General features: G+C 40.4%; 1 protein-coding gene across 1 annotated transcript in view; it reads right to left on the bottom strand.

Moving 5' to 3' along the window:
• Positions 1-571: 571 nt before the first annotated feature.
• RCL1 (RNA terminal phosphate cyclase like 1) overlaps positions 572-23,745 on the bottom strand; it is a 32,328-nt gene continuing 9,154 nt past the window's right edge. The window contains exons 4-9 of the mRNA XM_021531709.3: positions 22,545-22,619; positions 21,173-21,297; positions 19,239-19,364; positions 17,632-17,788; positions 8,190-8,293; positions 572-2,064 (exon numbers count right to left, since the gene is read on the bottom strand). Of these exons, the coding sequence (XP_021387384.1) occupies positions 1,914-2,064; positions 8,190-8,293; positions 17,632-17,788; positions 19,239-19,364; positions 21,173-21,297; positions 22,545-22,619 (738 nt within the window). The 3' untranslated portion in view covers positions 572-1,913. The remainder of the gene's footprint in view (positions 2,065-8,189; positions 8,294-17,631; positions 17,789-19,238; positions 19,365-21,172; positions 21,298-22,544; positions 22,620-23,745) is intronic.

Below are 23,745 nucleotides of genomic sequence, written 5' to 3'. Positions count from 1 at the left end.
TAATTAATGCAAACTTTATATTTTAATTCTAGTGGCTTTTAATTGTAGTTTGTACATTTCACCTTTTGGATCAGTGGCACCTTGTATTTTGGGTAACTTTAATTCATGAAATGGCTAGTTTTTTCATTGCATAGTGACAGAGGGGAGCAAGATAAATTCTTTCAGGCCTATATTCCTCTTTCTAATTTGAAATGCAAAAAAGTTATTTTATTTCACATCCTATTGTCTTATTTAGAATTTCCTTAGCTGCAAGTCAAAAATCTGAAAAGCTAATAAATTATAAGAATGGCTTCACCCTTTCCCTTCCTCCCTCTGGCAACTCCCAAAGTTGTTTTTTGATGTATCAGTTCAAGAAAGCCATTTATGTTATGAAGGGCTCAGGAAAGACTTCCAGGCTTCTTTTTTTCCCAGCTGTTGTCTGTTTTGCTTTAAAGATAAATAAAACCTTATTTAGGAAAAAAATACTTTATTTTTTCAAATAATGTCTGACAGATTACAAGAACAAAGTACAGTAAAAAAGAATTCTCACATGGCCTGCAAAAGTTAACAAAACAGTAAGCAAATACAGAACCTCTGTCCAAGTCCTTTTATTCTTCATACTACAGATGCCACATTACAGTGGCATCAGATAAAGTTTGTAAAACCATTTTAACACAGTCACTACTATCTGCTCTCTTTATATACCAGCTTTTGACACAGTTTTATTTTCCTCCAGACATATGAAGGATAGTCTAAAGTCAAATACAAATTTCTTCCCTTGTGTCAGGAGTTCAGCATTAACTTCAACAGGTTTGCTTGAATTTACCAGTAGCCTTTCATGGGTAAACATATACAACCTGGTAGAAACTTTTTTGCATCTGTCAATCCATCCCATATAGTATTATTGGCACTTTAAGAAGGGAGCAGATGCACAAAATATGATGATGGAACTGAATATATTTTTCTTTCTCAAAGTCTACAGCTATTTTGCTACTTCTAACAACTAATTGTGAGCCATGAGTACAGCACACCAAACAAACCTAGAAGAAATATAAGTGATAAGTCAAAAGCTGCCATGAAGGTTTCTCCTACCATGCCCATGTTTGCAAAAGAGACTAAAGTAAGTCAGTACAGGCTGTGATCTCTTCTACAGTATTCTAACATTAGGAAAAATAGAAGACAAATATTTTATTCTTCCTTTGAAACTGCAACCCTGAGATGAGCTCAGCTGGTTAAAGCATAGTACTAATAATGCCATGGGTCATGGGTTTCACCCCTGTATAGGCCATTCACTTAAGAGTTGGACTCAGTGATCATTCTGGGTCCTTTCCAACTCAGACTATTTTGTGATTCTGTGAATTTAGCAAATGTAAACAGGAGTGGATCATCTGACAAATTCTACACACACACAATGTATAAACAAAGAATTGCTGTCATACCTTTACTTTAATTTTCATGCCAACATTATCTCTGCAATTACCTCAATAATCTAATATTTCCATTGTGATAATTTGTTTCGCAATGCAAAGCTTGTTTTTGTTTTCCCTCTCTAGCTAGACCTTTCAGAAAAAGCTATGAGTGAAATTAGTAAATACATAAAACCAGAGCACTCACCTCATTAAGGCTTGAGAGCACAGTGACATGAAGCACTTGTGTCCCATTCAGTGGAATACAGTGCAAAGAGTCCCAAGTCAGCTGAGACTCCAGAGAGCCACTCCAAGCAGCACAGAATACTGTCATTGCATTTATAAATAGCACAGATCTAAACAGTCTGAAGTTGTCTTTATTGTTTACATGCGGTAGGCTTGGGTAACCCTGCACTGGAATCATCACAGGTCTACACCAGAGTGTACAGAGATAGGTGGGGTTTATTAGATCTTTGCAGCATTTTCTGTCTTTCACAGATGTGAAATCTAAAAAACTGTAGATGCTTTTTATCTTATAGTTTTACTGAGATTGCAAAATCCAATGCCAACACATGTCATTAAGACCTTCTCCCCGCCCGCGTGCTCTTCCTCAGCGGTCTTTGCTTCAATTTTAAACATAATCTGGAAGAAGCTTCTGAGGTGTCGCAGAAACTCAATTCTGAATGAGAGAAAATAATACCATTTAAGAAACAAAACAGGAAGTCCAATAGCATTATGTACTAACACAGATTCCAGCATGGTGAATGAAACAAGAAAATATTGCTTAGTACAGAGAAACAGGGCTACAGCTACAAACACTGTTCTCACTTGTGTTGTAGAAGTAGCTAGTGACCCCTCCTGAAACCTCTCCAGTCTCTGTATAAGCAGAGAGAGGAATGGCTGGTAATACAGCAAGACAAAACGGTAAGGGAAGAAGAAAGAAAGAAAGAAAGGAGAGAAATGTAGTTAGGTAAGTTATTTACTCCTGATGCTAATTCTTCATTAGGCCTATAAGAACCCTATACCAACCTGTGATTCTCCTTTCCCCTGCCCAATGTTAAAGCAGAAATAAAACATAAACAGGCATAGCCAAAGTATTGGGTGCACACTTTAAGAGAGATCCCAAAGCATGTGTTTGATTTCTGACTGATTACTGACTTCTCCACTTCACAGTTAAATGCTTCTTTACTATTACATTCAGACTCAGAATTCTTCCTGTTTTCTCATTTTCAGAAAAAAAAATCCTTTCATCATTTCAGACAGAAAGGCAACAAGAAACTGAACAATCACACTGATCCTAAACAAACACTGACTGGAGAGTGAGTAACATGAAAAATATAAAAAAAGAAAAAAAACCAAAAACATCCAAGAAAACATTTTTACTGGCTTCTCTGAAAGAGGGAACATGTAATTGCACCAAAAGACTACAAAATAAAATTTGTAATTGCTTCTGACAGAAGTCTGGACTCATCCAGTCATGGCCACAAGCAAGTCTGCAGTCTCCAACAAAGATTTAATCTCCTCCAGCAACTGGTATGCGCCTTTCTTAGTTTAAAGAAATGTAATGTGGACATCCAGTTCACACATGGGCTTGTCTGCTCTACATGCTGAAAGCATAATTGCAAGCTAATCACACATACATCATTACAGCAAATCAAAGAGTAAGTATCCACAAAATGGGAAGAAGGAGAACAAAAGCCTAAGCCTGTCCCCACTGTGGCATCACGAGGCCTCTGAAAGCCTTTTGGCAGCTCCTATTCACAGAAATTGTGAAAGAGTACAAGGAAAATTGCAGGAGCAAAATTGCTTATACACTTCAGCTGGGCATGCTGCTGTTCCTGCACTCAGATATATGCATGAGAGAGGAGGAAAATGGCAGGAGCTGGAAAAAGAGAGGCTGTATCACCTGTACTGGTGTGTGCCTGGGATGATCTTACCTATCTCTGGGGCAGTCTGTTAAATACTTCTGCAGGGTGAATGTGGGAACATGGCTCTCAATGCTATGTATACTTTCTCCTGCACCTTCCTGGACTGATAACTTGCCTCAGCACAGACACCAGCTTTCTCATTTCTCAAATGGACTAACAGTTGAAAGGAAGAACTGAAAAGCACCTTTTCTTCCATGCCTCCCCAGCTGCAAGGTTTCTGCTTGCAGCTGTAGTAGGCAAATGGGCATAGGCTGGCACAAATGCTTCAGTAAAGCTGACAGACAAGTTCTGTATCAGCTTTCTCCTTAGCTGGGTCCTTTCACAGACTCATGTCAGTGTGACATGAAAGCAGCCAAGCCCAAAACAGCAGGGGTGGCATGCTGAACTGCAAGGAGGGCACAAAACACACTGTAAAAATGACAGAGGACATGTGGTGCCAGAAACTCAGGGAGAAATCCTAAAAGGTGATCAGGAAACTCTGCAACATATTGGTGGGATCAGTTCAGCCCATACCTCTCTTTGCACATAGCTGGGGTACCCTGCATCTATCTTTGCCTCTTCTCCCTTTCAAATAAACACAGAGTGAGAAAAATATCAGCCCCTACATACATGGGAAAGGCTCTCTGTGGTGCGAGCAAGGGGAAGGCTGCCTGGGGACAGCAGGGGAGAATGCAGAAGCAGCAAAAGGCCAGCTTTGTCTTGTACCAGTGGAAGCACAAGTGGTACAATCCCTGAAAATAGAAGAGAAAGAGGCAGGAAAGTAAGGGTTTGTAACAAAAAGCAGGTCTATATTAGTTCTGAGGTTGGTCTGGGTCGCAGGTGGGCACCTCAAATAATAGTGCAGGCTGCGCTAACCACACAGGCACAGGCTGCAGGACTGAAGGAGGGGGTGAAAGGTACAAAGAAGGTTTATTTTGCTGAAAATTTACACTCTGTGTTCAGGCAAGAACAAGGCAGAAGCCGAACAGAGCTGCTCCTTAGGTGCAGGGACAGCTACATGAGCCACATTGGAGGCCTTACAGCCAAAACCAACAAGAGTAAAAGGCCTGTTTATTTAAGTGCTGTCTTTTCCCCAAAGCCTGCTAAGAATTACCAAGAAGTACACAAGAACCTCATATACTGGGCAAAGCAACCAACTAGAAGACCAGTGTGAGAGAAGACCTGTGCACCAGCAGCGCATTCTTGGCTCAGTTGCACTAGGGCCCACGCAGGGCTTTGCCTGCTAGTAGTGGCAGCCCCAAGCACTGCTCTCCTGAGAGACTGAGGAGCTGGGGGTGGGCATCCCCAGCCAGGGGAGCACCTGGAAGTGTCAGCTTGGCTGGGCAGAGGCACTCTAATTCCACCTCTTGAAGCCCCTAAACCCTTGCAAAGCCATGGACTGGGGCACTCAGGCTTTTGGGGCACAACAGGCTTCCCTGTTGCTGTCCTTCACATACCCCTGGCTCATGCTGATCCTGCCAGACTGACCTCTGTGAGTTAGTGGGATGGCCAGCATCCTGCATTTGATTTTAAGTTCAGCTTGACAGAAAGGCACTTGCTTCTGTGAAATATGAATACTAAGCAAGGGGTAATGCAGAGCAGCTGCTGGTCATGCAGTCTGTTAGCCCTGTTGCCACTCAAGACAGCCCTGCTCATGGTGCTGCCTGCATTTCCACTCCCCATTGTTAGTTGAGGCAATGGATGTCTCCTGTAAAAATAAGACGTTTCCTCATTCAAACGGACATGTTCCAAAGCATTTTGTCCCAATGGGATGCTCTCAGAAGCCAGCTGAACTGTCACATTCATGCTGTATTATGCTGGACAAGGAAGCCAATAACACAGCTTTTAAATAACTTCAGATTCTGTAGGGTCAAAGTGTTAAATACAGATGTCACAGCTCTGAAAGAAAAGAAGGGACAAGGACGTGACAATACTGCAATTTACTTGATAAGCTTGTGTATCCGATGAGCTGCTTGGGAGCCAAATCTACCAGTCCTTTATAAACAGCTGTAGTTGAGAGCATAAAAAGCCCTAGTTGTTGAAAGCATAAAAGGATGCATTCTATCTGAACAGATCCTCACAGGACTGCTGAGTCACAGATTCTCACAGAATCATAAATTTTACAATGTGCTGCTTCAGTATGTGCACTCCTGACCTTTATCCCTGCTGCATACACCTAGCTTGGAAGAAGCGACAACCCACCAACTTGAACTCAGCCTGCTTACAAAATAAACTAGTGCATTTGCTTGATTTTCACAGAACAAAAAAGGACAAAAAATTTAAAAATACTCACAATTACAAGTGATTGGATTGTCTCACATGCTTAACTGCGCACTTCAAACATATCTACTTTTCTGAAACCTCCCACATGAATACTTACTTTACAGGGGATTACTTCCCCTTTGTACAATGGGACACTTCCCTGTCTTCCCCTCAAAATCTGATTAATATAATTTCCAAGGTATCAGGAGTTGAGAAGAGCAGTTAGGTAATTTTTTTTTAACTCTCATGTGATGGCACCACCATTCTTCAGTTATCACAGTACTGTACCTTTCACGTATACAGCACCGGTACCATGATAACCGAAAAAGGACAGTTCATACTCTTATTATTTGATGCCATTGCCAGATAAACAAACCTCCCTTTATCTGACTAGAGAATAACTGCTCAGTCTCTAGAAATAACTGTGATCTAGTAAATCCCCTAAAAGTCTGAGAAATTAAATTTTTGATAAATTGTTTCAATAACTTTGTTTTGATAAATTGTTTTTGATAATTTGTTTCCCTAACTTATTTCTCTTAGAACTCAATTAGGCCACTGCTGTGAAAGATAATAAAAAGTGTTTTTATAAATACATTAAAAACTAAAGGAAGACCATGGAAAATTTCCATGCTTTACTGGATGTGGAAGGGAACATTGCCATCAAGGAAGAGGAAAAGGCTGAGGTCCTCAATGTCTTCTTTGCCTCAGTCTTTAGCAGTAAGACTCGTCCTCAGGGCAACCAGCCCCCTAGCTGGGGTACAGGGAGCAGAATAGATCTTCTGCAATACACAATGAAGTACTGAGCTATTTAGAGACTCAGAATTCTATGGGGTTGGATGGAATTCATTCAAGGGTACTGAGGGAGCTGGCAGAAGCACTCACCAAGAAAATCTCTATCATGTAGCATCAGTCCTGGCTAACTGAGCAGGTCCCAGAGGACTGGAAGTTGGCCAGTGTGATGCTCATACCAGCAGGGTCAGAAGGAGGACCCCAGGAATATAGTAATAGCCCATGGCTTGGATGGGTACCCTCTTCACTGGGTAAAGAATCATTTGTGTGGCTGGGCCCAGAGCTTGGTGGTGCATGGAGCTACATCCAGCTGGTGGCCAGTGACCAGTGGTGCTCCCAGGGCTCAGTACTGGGGCCAGTCCTGTTTAATATCTTCATCAGTGATGTGGATGAGAGGTTTGAGTGCACCCTCAGTGAGATTGCAGATGACACCAAGCTGGGTGGGAGTGCTGATCTGCTGGGGGGCTGGAAGGCTCTGCAGAGGGATCTGCACAGGCTGGATCATGGCCAAGGCCAGTGGTGTGAGGTACAACAAGGCCAGTGCTGGTCCTGCCCCTGGGTCACAGCAGCCCCAGGCAGTGCCACAGGCTGGGGCAGAGTGGCTGCAGAGCTGCCCACAGGAAAAGGCCCTGGGGGTGCTGGTGACAGCAGCTGAGCATGAGCCAGCAGTGCCCAGGTGGCTAAGAGGGACAATGGCATCCTGGGCTGTGCCAGCAACAGAGTGGCCAGCAGGAGCAGGGCAGGGACTGTCCCCTGTACTCAGCACTGGTGAGGCCACAACTTGAATTGTGTGCTCAGTTTTGGGCCCCTCACTCCAAGAAGGACATTGAGGTGCTGGAGCAGGTCCAGAGAAGGGCAACAGAGCAGGGGAAAGGTCTGGAGCACAAGTCCTGTGAGGAGCAGCTGAAGGAGCTGGGGTTGTTTAGCCTGGAGAAAAAAGGAAGCTCAGGGGAGACCTTATTGCTTTCTACAACTGCCTGAAAGGAGGCTGTAGACAGGTGAGGGTTTGGTCTCTTCTCCCAGCTAAGAAGTGACAGGATTAGAAGAAATGGCCTCAAGCTGCACCAGTATAGGTTCAGGTTGGACATCAGGAAAGTTTTTTCTCTGCAAGGGTTGTTAAGAATTGAAATGGGCACGCATGGTGGTGGTGAAATCACAATCTGTGGAAGTGTTAAAGAAACAATCAGATCTAGCTTCACTAGTTAAGAAATAGTGTTCAGTCAAAAGTTGGACTTGATCTTAGACATCTTTTCCAGCCTTGATAATTCTGTGATTCTGTAACCTGTGTTTACAACTAGCAATATAAGAAATTAATTTATTTTCTCTCCTCTGAACAACAACCAGCTACAGATAAAGCTTTAGTAAAAATTGAAACTGAAGGACCAGATATAATTTTGCTGCCAAATAAAACCTTGAAATAGCACACAGCTCCATGAATTGAAGTCTTAAGCTGTTTCATAGGAAAAATTATAGCTTTAGAATTTAGCTAGCCATTTGAAATAGGACAATTAATGACACAGCTACAGAGATCACCAGGGAAAATATAGTAGTGTACACTAGGCAACAAAAAGCCAACTGATGTACACAATACATTCCAGGTCAAGAATCATCAATAAACCCTGTCTCTGCAATTCTCAGAAACAGGAATAATACAGAACAGTAAGGGACTCATCTAACATGTAGAAACAAACCCTAGGCAACTTACACCACTTGTCTCATTTGAAGTCAAGTACAAGTTGTTCTATTTGTTACCACAGGCAAAGTCTTCCATATATAAAAATAGCTGTGCAATAAAACTAGTGAATTAAAACAAGACTGTGTAATTAAACTGAACAAAACAACTTACGTGTATGGAGACAGAGGTCCCAACAGGACTTTGGAAACATCCCGCTGTCCAAGGGTCATAAGGAGCAGAGCAAGGCTCTGATTTGTTGAATCTACACAGCCTCCCTGCAAACCAAAATGTTTTAATAATTAATCTCTGTACAAACCTGAAATTGGGATAGGAGGAGAGTAAAAAAGGCAAAAGATACACTTAAGAGGGTGAAATGCGAAATACCACTCCCAATTTTTAAGGGCCAAGAAGATAAAAATCTTGATATTTTAAACAATGATAAATTAATTTCACATAGGAGGCTGGGAAAAGAACAGAATTAAAACAAAACCCATAAGAAGGTCACATTAAACATCCCTCCTAATCTGTTTTAACATCTCAGAATGCAAACACTGAACAATTTCTTTGCAGTAAATTGAAAAGAGGTATTAGTTCTAGTTCACATGCATCTGAAGATCTATGAATTCCAGCTTTTTATGGTAATAATTACATTTGGACAAATAGTTCAGTGTTAGCAGGTGCAAAACAGCAAGTTTTTAGCACTTATCCACAAAAACCCTTGTTGCCAACTTTTCTGGGTTTATGCTTGTAAAACATTTCCCCTCCATAATTAAAACAGAAGACTTTCTAATTTGTAAGTGAAAGAGCCATACATAAAATTAAGTAGAACCACACACACTCTTGTACATATTTGACTGTAGTAAATAATATGCAAGGTAAATTTTTCTGTATGTGGAATGTGTTTACTATGATGCATACATTCATTAGAACTGGAAGGTTAGAATTAGAAATAAGAATTGTTTACAAAGCTGGAATATAAATTTAAAGGGATACTTTCAGTCAAGGCTGCTGTAGAAAGCAGAAACATGAAATCTATGAATAGTTTCCTGCTACATGAAGCCTAATGCTAAGTCCTCTGAACAGGCTCTCTGGAGAGACTGAAACTAAAACCTTACCTTTTTAAAAACAAATTCTCTAATGAGGTAAACTGGCAGCTACCTCTGTTGACAAGGAAGGTAACCTATCATAATTTCAATACATAACACTATCCAAGAAGGCAAGAGAGAAAATATATTTTGGACTACATAGATTAAGAGAATCAGCCAATGTGACAACCTCAGCACATTTACTGAGTGAGATGCAGAAAGGGAGAGCCTTTCCAAGAGGGCATACTGAAGACTTAATTTTCAAGATGGCCTTGCTTCTGTGTCACAAGCCGCAGCTCCATTCTTCTGAAGTGTGTGCATTACATGCAACGAACTACAGCACAGCAAAATAAATAGTTCTATTACATTCACTACCATGACCCAACTCCTAAAACATGCTCTTACAGCAGTATTAGCCCTCTTAACTGTGCGAACTTGCCATACCAAAATGAAGTTCACATGCTCAACCTAATGCTGCCTATAGGACTGATAAAAATTTTGCTTTATCTTGAGTGAACAGAATTTGCTGGTGCAATCTAAAGCCACAGATCTCACCAGCTATATTTGCTAATGAGAAACACATACCAGAAGCAGATAAGAGTTTGGTAAGGAGTATTCCTGATAGTGGACTTTCTGTAGTTGTAGTTTGGTTAGTAATTCAAAATGGTCCTTCTGACTTGGATGAAAACTTCACATTTTCTGAGCTTGTTTTGTTTCTCTACAGCTGAAAACATTATAAGGTATCTACTTCTATAACCCAATATATACAAAATCTTCAATCAGCATGGAGACAACCATATCCTAAGAAATAAATCAAAACACAATGCACCCATCATATCCTAACTGCTTACATAAGCTCCCTTGCTGCAGTGAGTCAGTCAGTCATCCCCAATACTGCTGTGCAGCCGCAATGTAATGCCCATTTGTGATGGTGTCTAGAGCCACTCCATGATCTCCTCAGGAATTCTCATTTGAGATTGACCTTGATTAATGGCTCCTAGGCAGTTAAGCTCCTTTTTAGCTTACCAGAAATAGTCAGCTCCTAGGAAGTCATGCCTAACAAACTGCTGTTTTCTAATGGACAGCCTTGGAACATTATTTTTGTCTAAATCATAGCCCAGGTGGAACAATACTATTGTTACCGCACCTTTTGATGAAAATTCCAGTAACAACTGACCCAGATTGTGGCCAGAATGGAGAATGACAGAAGGCTAAAGTCAAGCATCTCACAACCCTACAGGCAGTAGTACTAAGTGAGCATCTTTGAGTTCTCCAAGGCCACAGCAGGCTGCACCAGCACCTCCCTAGAAGTGGTACACCTCTTGAAGCTCAACAACCCTCAAATCTTCAGTACTTGGAGAACAATCACCAAAAGCTGTTGACAGGGTCTGCCCTGATACACTCAACCCTCAAAGCTTAACCCTTCAAGTGTTTACAGATAGAAAGACATCTGACATATTTTACGAAACCTGAGGGGAATTTTTAACCTTTTTATAGACATCTTTATGTCTATGTGTGTGCATGTATGAATTGATTTAAATATACCACAGCAAGTGTAATATAAATGTTGCCATCTCTTAATTTTTCAACTAACTTACTACTGAGCTTATAGAAAATCTTACTGAATCACTTTGTAAATGTTAGCCACAGAATCACAGAACAGCTAAGATTGGAAGGGATCACAGCAGGTCAGCTGGTCCAGCCTCCCTGCTCAAGCAGAATTGCCCCAGAGAACATGCCACTGGATTGCATCCAGACTGCTCTTGAGTATCTCCAGTGTGTGAGACTCCACAATTTCTCTAGGCAACCTGTTCCAGTATGCAACCACCTGCACTGTAAAGGATATGTAAAAATATCTTCCTCATATCTAGGTGGAACTTCCTGTGCATCAGTTTCTGTCTGTTGCCCCTTGCCCTATTGCCTAGCACTACCAAGTAAAGCTTGGATCCATCTTCCTGGCACCCTCCCCTCAGATGTACCAATAAGGCCCCCACTCAGTCACCTCTTCTCAACACCAAACAGGTGCAGCTTGCTTGGCCTTTCCTTGTAAGAGAGATGCTCCAATCCTTTAATCATCTTTGTCATCTCCTCTATACTTGCTCCAGGAGCATCATGTTTCTCTTGTCATGAGAGCTGAACACAGCATTCCATATGTGGCTTCACCAGGTCTGAGTAGAGGGGCAGGATCAACTCCCTCAACCTGCTGTCAATGCTCTTCCTAATGCACCCCAGGATATCACCGGCCTTCTTGGTCACCAGGACACACTGTTGGCTCATAGACAGTGCATTGTCCCTCAGGATACAGAGAACTGTTCCCCAGTGGGTCAGTTCCCAGCCTCTGCTAGTGCCCAGGGTTGTTCTTCCCCAGGTGCAGAACCCTGCATTCACCTTTGCTGAGTTTCAGAAGTTTCTTCTGTGCCCATCCCTCCAGCTGTCGAGGCCCTTCTGAAGGGCAGCACGGCCCCCTGGGGTATCGGCCACTGCTCCCAGCTCTGTGTTGTGAGTGAACCCACTGAGAAGACATTTGTGTGTTTGTTTAAGTTATTGGTGGAGAAGTTAAACAATACTGGACCAGTACTGAACCCTGGGGACACCACTAGTGACAGGCCTTCAGCCAGACCCTACACTATTGATTACAACACCTGGGATCTCCCATTCAGCTGGTTCTTAATCCACCTCCTTGTCCAGTCATTTAATCCACACTTCCTAAATTTGCCTATGAAGATGTTGTGAGAGACAGTGTCAAAACCTTGCTGAAGACAAGGTAGACAATATCCACTGCTTTTCCTTCATCCATTGATCGAGTTGTTTCATAATAAAAGAGAAGCAGATCAGCCAAGTATGATGTACCTTAAATGAATCCATACTGCCTACTCCTGTTCACCTTCTTGTCCTCCATGAGGATAGAAATGGCCTCCAGAATCATTATGGATTGATGTGAGGCTGACTGTCTGGTAGCTTCCTGGGTCCTTCTTTTCCTTTTTATGGCCAGTATTGTATTTGTTTCCTTCCAGTCCTCAGGTACTTCTGATTACCCCAGCATTTCAAAGATGGCTGTAAATTGCCCACCTTGGTGTCTATCAGCTCTCTCAGCACTTGTGGGTGCATCCCATCAGGGTCCATGGACTTGTGGATGCCAGGTTTACCTGACTCCAACTCAGTCCTCCTTAAGCAAGTGAAAGTCTTCCTTCAACCCTTCCTTCTCTCTAGTCTCCTGTGTCAGAGATCCCTGAGGGCTGGTCTTGTCAGTGATGACTCTGCCTCCTCTGTATCCTTTGTTAACAGGGCCCCACTTCCATTTTAGTATCAGGCCTATATTATCTTTTCCTTTTGTTATTGATGTATTTGAAAAATCCTTTCTTGTTGTCCTTGACATTCTATCCAGACTTTATTCCAGGTGGACCTTGGCTTTCCTTGTCTCATTTCTACATACTCTGACAACCTCTCTATATTAATTCCAAGTTACCTGATGCTGCTTCCAGGTCCTGTGATTCTGCTTACCCTTGATAATGAGAGGAGTTCTTTATTTACCCGTCACATCTCTTCCCCTTTGCCCAATTTCTTGCACATTTGGAAGTATTGTTCTTGGGCCTGGAGGAAGCGATTCTTGAATATCAACCAACCCTCTTGGATCCCTCAGGGTGTCTCAGACCCTGTGAGGCTTGTTCTCTTGTCATTCTCCATGAAGATCTCCCTGAAGTTAACTCTCCTGAAGTTTGTGGTTATGGTTACTTGCTGCCCTGCTTTCTCCTCATCTGGAACTGAATTCCACACTCTCATTGTTACACCTCCAGCAAGGCTTTCCCTGTTTGTTAGCATCAGTTGAGCAGCACACCATTGCCTGGGGGACCCTCCACTACCTGTGTCAGGAAATTGTCATCCGTGCTTTCCAGGAACCTCCTGGGCTGTTCCTGTTTCACTGTGCTGGTTCTGCAGCAGGTGTCAGGGGAGTAAAACCCTCCAAAAGATCCAAGGCCTGTGACTTGGAGGCTGCTTCATGATGCCTGTAGATGGCCTCATTTGCTTTCTCCTCCTGATCAGGCAGCAAACACCCACAGCAGCAAACACCCTTACTAGTCTGCCCTTTTATCCTGACCCCTAAGCTCATCGTCCTCACCAAGACAGAGCTAATACGGTCAGGGCTGTCTCTCCTGAGCAGGGTGTACCCCTTCATGCCACCATTCCAGTCACATGAACTATCCCACCATGTCTCTGTCACTGCAAAGCCCTGTGACTGCCTGCACGTCTTCAGCTCATCTTGTTTGTTCCTCATACTGCGTGCAGTGGTGCACATGCACTTTATAGAAGTATTTAATTGTGTCAGCATTCCAGGAGATTAAATGCTGCTACATTTAGACAAATTGTTGATCAAGTCTGAGGCTACATTCTGCAAGGGATCCACCTCTGTGATCCAAAGGAGGACCTCCCTTACCCCATTTACAGCCTTATAATTTTCCATCCTTACCTTTTTGTATTCCCGTTCTCTGCATAAATCATTGTAGATTCACTCTAACCCAATTTTTAATTTGCATGCTTCATCTATGTAATAAGCAATAGTGAACCTTGCCATCAAACTTTGTGGCACATCAACAAATTTATACAAAAACTTACTTTTGACAATACTTTTGCCAGAGATTTAAATGATCTAAACCACTCATTTGCAACACCATTCCTACAAAGGCAGTTCCCAGACAGTGACATTAAGTGATTGCTTGTAATCTAATGACTGAACAGTAACTTCTGCCAAGTGAAGAACTTAACATGCCCAAGGAGGCCAAGTTTTTTTCTATCAGTCCACCTGCCACTTACTCAAGAGTCAAAAATTAGAAACAACCCTACCAAAAGAAATGGGATGGGCAAAATCAAAACCAAGGTACATTTGTTCCAAAATAGCTGGCACTCATTAACAATGTAGAACGGAGCTTCTAGACTGTATTAATTCAGTCTATGGCAGTTTCTCTATTATTGTTTACACTGACTACAGAGCCAGATTCAGCTAGCTGGGGCAATTACAAACAGATCCCTTCAAATCCCATCCACTTTTAAATGTTGTACAAATACTACAGCTGACAGGTACATACAAATGTCACAACTCTATGTATTGGAAAATAGTGTTTCAAAAAGGTTTTTTCTTCTGAGCTTGAGCCTGGCTTTGATTGAGTGTTAGTTATATTTTGGGATATATACAATTTTTTCCCTTACGTGTGTGGTACGTATTTGAAGGACTCAATAGTTTGTCATGCAAAGGGCAACAAATTATTGCAGAGCGTTTGTATTTTAGTTTTTGGGATTTGGGATTTTTTCCAGAAGAACAGAGCAAAACCTTACCACACTGAAGTAAGAACATCTTGAAAATTAAGACATCAATGAAATCCTTCACTCATTTTAGCTCTAGTTCAATAAAACAAAAAGCTTTAAACCTCCTGCCCCTTCAAGGTCCCCTAGCAACTCAACCTTTCTTCATTAAAGAGTTCAGCCTTAAATAGGTACACATACTCCCCTATTTTTCATGATTACAAAGAATATAAAAATTAAATCATTTTCTGGTTCTTCCAGACTTTCCATTCTGCCAATTACTCTCTACATAAAGCTCCCATAAATAATGTCTTTCAAAGACAAGAGTTAAAATCCATACTGGTTTTCTACAATTAAGCTTCAGAAAGAACTGTATATGGATTTGTAATGACAATGCTAGTCAGTCACTCCATTGCCCCCTCTTGCAGAGCCACTGCAATTAAGGCACTGTGCCACTTATTATTAGTCTATTAGCTCAGACATTTTTCCATCAGCAAATGTGCATTTCAAAAGCTCTGCTGATTCCAAGAATCATGCAACCTAATTAATATATTTTTGAGTGCTCAATAAAAGTACTTTTAGCAAGATTCACATCAGATTTCCTAGGTGGTAAACTTTACACAATGGCAAGCACTTTACAAAATGTCCCTGGACCCCATTCAACAGTAACTGCAACTCCAGCAGATTTGTGGGTGACCCCAATACCTAAAGCCCTTTTACAGAGAATTATCTCTAGTGCTCTCAGGGTGCCCTTGTCTGGTCACCCTCCCCAGCTCCCACAGCCTAGTACCTACCACTAAAAACACAGAAGATGAAATAATCCCATGAAGAGAAAATCTAAAAACAGGAAAAGAAATTCTCCCTTGAGCCCTTAATTCAACAAGTAGGTGCTGTAAAAAGATGTAGGACATAATGACTGCCTGTTAAGAGCAATCTATTCTTGCTTTTTCAGATTTTTAGTTTCAATAAACAACTTACCTAGGCAAAGAAACATAAAAAACCTAAACAAACAATGTGCATTTTGCAGCATGTTCCTATATTCCCTCTGTGGTCAGCACTAAATCAAACCAACCTAACAAAAAACCCAAAAAAGATCAAACAAATGAAAAACCACCCCAAACAAAAAATAAATGTCCAAGAACCAAACACCCTAAAAAAGCCCATCCCTAAACAAAAACAAAACTAAACCCCAAAAAAACCACAAAAGTAAGAGAATGAAAAAGAAACCTTATCTTTCAAAATTCAGGCTAGCGCCGTAGGACCATGGGTATCATACATAAATTCAAGAACGTGTTCTGAAAACTACATAACAAAACCCATCATATTGCTCATGAAGGAGGGAGAGGGGAATGCACTAAATAATGACTAAACACTGCAGTAAAAAAGTAGCACAACAGCCAAAAATGCTAGCAAACCAGAACTTTTCCACAGTAAGCTGCTATAGCGAAGGACAAATAGACTGTACACTGCTCAGCATTTTTAGTCACTTTTGGACAGAAGTCACCTACACATAAAGGAGTCTTCCAGAAGCACCAACAGCACTATAGCAAGCCACAGGTAACAGCCTCACTCTCTTCAAAGACACTGAAACCTGACAGGCTATTACTTTATGAATCAAAGACTTGTTTGACCCTGCTTCCTTCTCAAACCTTTTTTCCTGTTCTCTTAAGATCCTCACTATCCTTTGCAGAACTTGACTCATCATATTCAAATGGCTGTCATACACTAAAGCAGAAAGTTACTTGCTTTAGGCCTTTCCAGCCCTCTTCGTTTCATAAATTCTCTGGCATCTGATTCTGTGCAAAACATAATATCTGGACAAATTGCCTCACTAGTTCTAATCTATCAAGTGCTAAATGGTTTCCAAATGAAAAAAATAAACCTATTGTTGCTGATAAAAGTATGTGGAAACTGGATTTTTGATGTCTCTGGACATCTGACTACCTGAAGTTTTCCAAGACATGTACTCAAACAAATGTACCAAAAGATTTTTGTAGTTCATGCCTGCAATAAAAATAACTACATGACACTACACAATTGCAAGAACAGACAGATGTTTCCATCACTAGCTGTGACTATGTTCTCCACACAGGCCAGACTTTCAAATACAAGGAGTCTAGATTGTACCCAGCAACCCAAGAGGAACATTTTGGTGGTGGCATTTCCATGAGATGAGAGGCCTGGGCTAGAAAAGTCCTTTAGTAACAGGGTTTATATGCTGAATAAACAAAGACAAAACATTAATGGAAGACTAGAAAAAGTGGTCAACTGGTAATTCAAACCGATAAAAGATTTGCAACAAGGAAAGAGAAAAATAAAATGGGCACAGATTAACTAACTAACTCAGGTATGGATGTGATTTATGAAGTTGAGGGGTGGTTATTACAGCTCAGAGTAACTACTTCTTTTTTTAAATAATAAGCAAAATTTGTAATGGCTGCCTCCTAAAGGCCAAACATGTTGTATCATTGCTAAAACATAGTTATTTAAACACTTGTGGAGATACAAAACAAAGCACCTGGAAGGTTCTTTATTAAATTTTAATTAAACTCATCAGAGTGCTATTTGCCCAATCATTTGTAACACTGAAAGCTGCTTATCCACTAAAATTCTTGCCACAAATGAAAATCATTTTAATAAAGAAAAAAATATATTTTGAAGAAAACTGTGATGTACTTAGGATTCCAAAGTAAATGCCATCCTAGCTCCCTTCCAACAACCCATTAAGACAATTCTTCATACAACCAACAATTTACAGCACATTTGACTGTGTTATCATCATCACAAAGTGGTCAACATGAAGCCTTGCTGGGATTTTTTTCCCCTTCTGCCTCTCCTATGTTCTTCCACTCATAATGTCCCATTCCAACCACTAGTTAAGAAGCACAGACTGTGTTAACCCATCCATATTATTTAGAAGAGTAACAGCCCATGCAAAGCTAACTGAATTCTGTTGCAGACAGAAAGCAACAGAAGAAGTTTCTGCCACTCTCATGATTCATAGTAACACATATCAGACACTGGAAATAGCATGCTCCAGTAAGTCATTACACTGTCAAAGGAACCATGCAAAACCACTCTTTACCTGGACGAAAAAGACAGTGGCAGCATCAGATCATTTCTCTGCTCGGATCTGAGCCTGTCTGAGGGTCCCACCAAAACACCTTTACCTATTTTATCATCTCTTCCTCTTACACCTATACACACATATACAAAACATATTGGCCACTTACTCTGTAAACCTCCTCAAGCAGTAGCTTGGCACAATTCTGCCCCAGTTCCTCAGGAAGCACAGCTGCTCCCTGGCCCTGAGGGTTTGAGGCTAGCTCAGCACTGAGAATAGTGCCATTGATGGTTTCTGCAGTAAGGCACATGCCAAAACCTGGTGATCTGAAAGAAAGTGAAAATATACATTTCATTTAAGGACAAAATTGGACTAACGAGCCAAGAACTTCAAGTCATAAACCGCTCCTCCCAAAGGATGACAAACATCCTGTTTGGTACAATAGATTCACACTCAAAAAAGAAAATTAACAACAGTACTTAAAAGTCAAACCCAGTACCAGTTGCCACAAAACCCTCTATGTTGGCTTTTCATGGGCCAAACTCTATATACAGGAAAAATAAAAAAGAAAATAAAAAGCCACACAAAGATCAGAAATGTTTGGGGTTCTTTTAATAGAGAAGGGTACCTTTCACATTGATTTAATTTGTGTTTCATAAACATTTGAAAGGTATCTGGTGTTTCTTCTCTGTGACATTCAAAACCAAAACTACCTTTCTTTAAGGCTTTAGCTCTTCTCCCTGGAAGCCACAATATTTAGCAAAATTAGACTAACTAGGTAGTATCAAGAATACTGCTATCATATGGATTAATATTTAAGATGAATGTCACAACACAGTAGCATCAGAAACCCAGCCAGCCAGGTTGAAAGTGATTCAGTTCCTCTTCCCATACTATTGTTTACCCCTCTGCATGAGCTGCATGTAGTAAAAATAATGTTGCTGCATCTAATCAATTGACGTTTTAAATTTCATAAACAGATGAAAACCAAAATTGAGACCCCAAAACTACACAGCTCCCAGAAACATTTTTGCAATTCTGATCCTGTAAACAGTTTAGAGCCATTAAAGTTACAATCCTGGCATATTAAATATGATGAAGGATTAGAAAAGACAAAACATACAAAAAATTTCTTTAACAATTTCTAGGTTCATAAACTTTTGAATCTAACAAATTTTAGCAAAATATTCCAAAAAGCAAAAACAGTGAAAGAAAACATGCATGCCTGCATTTGAGCATACAGACAAAAAACTATCAAATGAGTTATCCAGAATCTTTCAACCTCAAGGAAAAAAACTACAGAGATGACAGATACCAGCAAAATTGTCTAAATCATATCCATCACTTCTGTGTTCTGTCGCCAAACAAAATCTGTGGAAGTACAATAAATTAATTTTCCACTCCTCGCTAGTGAGAGGACACTCCTTCAGCCATTCCACAGAAGACAATCTATACTGCTTTAACAATTCTTTAAAAAACACCTCAGTCCCATCCTTAATATTACCATTTCCATCAGAAGGTCTACTTAAACTGCCTTTAGTGGCAGTAGTGATGTATTACATTCCTTGTTTAAGAAAACACATTTCTATCCCTGTTATGTAAGTAAAACAAATGTATCTAGAAAATCATCCATTCTTTCTTTGTGAGAAATATTTATTTCAAAACAACAAAATAGAAGATTGTGATCTAAAACTTAGTAAAATTAGATCAGGATACCCTAGCAAATGAACAAATGCAGAATTACATGTGTGTTTCCTGTAAATTCTGGATACTCACTTTCCAGAGCTGACTCCCTTCATATGATCTGTGTAGATATAGATGTCTGGGAGGAATTTATTCAGGATGCCCCTTGCAGATTCCACCATTCTGTTTGCCATCTGTGGTGACACTCGGACAGAGTATCTACATTTCTGAGATAAGAAATCCATTGTGATCACAAGAAAAAATTGAAAGCAGAGGCTGACAAAAGTGAAGAAGCCCCAGTGCATTATTTCAGAAAACATGTATTTTATACATCTATTCATGGGCTTTTGTTCATGTTCCTGTACCTTGAGAACCATAAGCATGTAAGTGCTTTCTACAGTCTTTTGATTGATATATCTTGAAGTGCACAGAACATGTGCTGAAGAACAGATTACAACTAAGTAAACATCTATCTTGAAAATGCCCTTCATCAAATTTAAATTGCTGTTCTGTCATCATGTACATTCTTATGATGGAGGAAGTACCACATGTTCTGTTCTTCATGTTTTATTAAAACACAATCCTGACTGGAGTTTTTGTGAAGTAGGAGCAAAAAAATCCTGCCCTTCTGTTTCTGTTAGGGAGAAATTGGGAAGATGAATAAGAAATTAAAGACAAATGTTCCAACAAAAAAAATAAATTAAAAGGCTCTAAGAAAAATATCTTCACTATCTCCAACTATTTTGCAGTGTTCTGAGGCTATCAAATTCACTAGATCTCTAGTCACTCAACATCTGAAGGCTTACAGCAAAGTAGAATTCAGAATTCAATCCGATACATCAGTCAAAGTGGTCCAGAATGGTGCTGTATATTAATGTCAATTTAGAACAACAGCAGTAAAGTCATGATCATTGCTTCCTCCTCCACACTGAAATATATCTACTTATTACAGAGCAGAATGAAGGCATAAGAAAATTACTTTCTCCACCAATATACCACAGCAACTATCACCAAAAGCACAATCAGCTGCCTCCTTTCTGTTCTACAGCACACGTTTCCAGTAAAATTGCTCTTGCTTGGCAGTAGTGTACTTATCTAAATTCTGCAATTGGACAAGATTAATCAAAACATCCACTTCTTACACAGTTGTGCCGGTATGCCATAAAGTAAAAGAAGAAACAGGCTGCAAAATGTGATCTCATTTTTGCTTTCGAGTAATCAATGCCAAATCGTGTTTGGGACTCTCAAACACAAATTAAACTACAAGTTGGCCACTGCTTAAGACAGTTTCATGTAAGAGATTTCTACCTTCTTCCTACAATGACAACAAATTCATGAAAGATACAATACAAAGGCCACAAGAGAAAAATAAAATCAAAAAGAAAGAAATAATCCAAAACATTGGCTAGGTTTGTAGTTGTTTGAAAAAGTAAGGAGTTCACAAGAGTATTTTGTGGCATTATCTCCATGTAGAATAAAACCTCCTCCACTTCCACCTGCAATGGTACTACCAAAAGTGAAGAGCCGAAGAACTTCATTTCAGAACACACCAAAAGCTCATTGTGTGCTGCAAGGTGGAAACTGAACTGAGATTTAGTTAAATGCTAAACTATCACCCCATCTAACTTCTGCTAAACAAATAACTGCCAAGATGTCACCTATTCAATGCACAACTACACTGGTTACTAATGAATTTACACACAAAGTAAGATTTCCTTAAGTGCTCCTACATTATGTGATGGAAGGTATTTTAACTTTTTCTTGCTATTGAAAAGATTTTAATAGTGCTGTTCAGCTTTGAATTTATTCAATAGTTTACAGATGCTTTTTGAACAGCAATGGTTGGAACACAGGAATTTTGAGACACAGTCCTGAAATCTAGTTGTATGACCCCTCTGTGTAATCTTGGCCTAGGTACCTGTTCAGAAATGTGGGTGCACTTCTATGACTTCCAAGTTAGGGGACTTTTTTTAAATAAGCAAACTCATTTAAAAGCAGAAAAACAGACAGACAAATGAAAAGGATACGCAGTTCCTCTAATGCGCTTGATTTTTCCAGGGTCTGTGAACTGAACAGGCTGCAAGACCTTTCTCACTGGGCAAGTAAACAGTATCTCTCCACCCCCTTTGGGAGGCATTCCTCTTCGGTTGATCTAGAATAAGTAATGGACAAAAAAAGCAAGTTAGTAAATAGTACAGAGAATGTACCTACACACCCCAAAATTACACTTGTATTTCTCATAGAATAAAATGTTTTAAGTAGGGGCATTACATGAACACAGGCAAGAAAGCCACATCCTAAACGCAAAAATGGATTTTGCCTCAAAACTAAAAGCAGTCATTGATTTCTTTGTTCCTCTCAAGTAAAGCAAGGAAAGGCTTCTCAGAAGAAAACAGTGCAAAATCAAACAAAAACATCTTTACCAAAATAACCTTGGCTTAAGACTTGTCTCTAGTAGCAGATTGCACTTTGCTGCTGAGGAGACTAGAACTATTTGATTTGAGTTCAGTTGATTACAGCATGGTGCTGATAATGCCACAGTCGTGGCTTTGATTCCCATATGGACCATTCACTTAAGATTTGGACTTGATGATCCTTACAGGTCCCTTCTAAGTCAGAATATTCTGTATGTGAGGGACTAGCATGAACTCATTCCCACTAACAGGTCTGTCTAGTCTGACCCAGTCCCACCATTCCAAGCCAAGGATGGAGCTGGGACATGGGCCAGGGAATGGGTCTGGGTAAGGAGGCCCATGGCCAGATAGGGCAGGGCTGTGGTGAGCTGAAGGCCAGCCCTGCTACAGGGTCACAGGAGCAGAGGCTGACAGTGCCAGGACAATGACCTGGGCACTTGGGCTGTGGGCAGGGTGGGGCTGAGGGGTGAGCCTCTGCAGAGCAAGGCACCAGCAGGCCCCAGTAGTGCGGCCAGACCCTTCACACATTTCTTCCACCTAAAAGAAACCCAAATGTTGTTTTGTATCCAGATTTACTGGGCCTCTGAAGACTGTAGTATTCAAGAAAAACTCCTTTCCTCTATTTTCCAAAAATGGAAGCAAACCTCAACCACCCAAACACAGATTCAGCTCTCCTACAAGTAAAAAAGGTTAAAGATACAATTTTTAATTCCTAGCCCCAAGCACGGGGCAGAATAAACAAGCAGAAATAAAAAAGATAAAAAATGAGCTGAAAAGCAACAAAAAGCAAAAAGATTTCTCAGTCTTCTTTGAAGACTAAGGAAAGTCACTCTTTTTTCCTTACCCTCCCTATCACCGTGTGGCTCATAGCCACAACTAATTATCTGTTAGAGACAGAAATCCACAGCAAGCACATGGCCCTGTGAAGTAGTGCAGGAGAATAATTTCAACACATGCTTGAAAGTAAAGGAACAAACCGTCTTACCTTGATTTCCAGACTTTCACCATCAATTCCAAACTTCTTCAGAAGAGGCAGAGCTGTTGCCTTAAGGACATCAACCTATAGAACATAGAATTTTAAGAAAAGACTCTATTAGTTAGAGAGTTAGAGGTTAGAAGTTAGGTTAGTCAGTAATTTAAAAAAATCACTCAATTATGAGGTGACTAACAGAGACAAGTCTTCTTCATCGGAGGTACTTTATGGGAAAACATGGGAATGCAGCACAGAGAGCTTCACCTAGTTAGCCTACCACAATACATAATTACTAAAAAAAAAAATTCCTGGAACAATTTACTGGCAGATAGAATTTCCTACTCCGGCTTTCTTCCTCAGCCTGATTTTGAATGCCATTATGTAAAACAGCTTACTTACTTCTCTGAACAATGAAACATTTCTCTGAATATTTCTATGTTCTTGAGAAAATAGTATTCTTCTGTCGTTACTAAAAATTTCCTAGAGCTGAACAAATAAATGCAAGAACCACTGCATTTTTTTCAATCACCACTGCAAGAGCAGGCCCTTGATTTAGCAGAAAGATCATTCTATTAACAACTTTTTTTTACCTGTTTCTAAGAAACAGAAGCTTCTAAGTAGCTTCTATTGAAGCACTTAAAAGAATCTGAAGTGGGGAGCACATCATCAGTGTACTCTCTTTTAAGCCAAGTGCACATCAGGTCCAGGTCTGAACAGAATTATCCTTGTCATTGTTCTTCCTAATTCCTAAGACTACAGGGAACTGCCCTCTTCTTCCCTCTTCTGAAACTTCAGTAGCATTGCCAAATGTGATATAAATTATTTAGCAGTGCAACAGCACAGGGAGTTACCCAAGACAAATAGCTGTGGATAGACAGGATCAGGACAGCATGACCAAAGAGAAGATAAACACAGATGAAGGAAACAGTCATGAGGTAGACAGCATTTGAGGAGGCAGATAAAAAGCACCCTCTTTCCCATGCCTTCAGCCAAAATACATAATTCTTGAATTTCATTTTCTCTGCTTTGAAGAGAGTGCAAGCCACTGACAAAATCGCAGCACATACCTCACCTACAAATCTGTGAACATTCAGTTAGTGGTACCTGAGGAATTATGGGGGTATGTTGTAGTTCTCATTTTCAAATCCTGCTGGACAACATATCTCCTTTCTTACAGAAAGGTATTTAGTGTTGTTTTTAGTATCAATATTTG

Source organism: Lonchura striata, chromosome Z (genome assembly GCF_046129695.1).
Source record: "Lonchura striata isolate bLonStr1 chromosome Z, bLonStr1.mat, whole genome shotgun sequence".
Lineage (NCBI taxonomy): Eukaryota > Metazoa > Chordata > Aves > Passeriformes > Estrildidae > Lonchura > Lonchura striata.
Note: the sequence above shows the minus strand (reverse complement) of the source record. Positions and strands in the feature narration are given on the sequence as shown.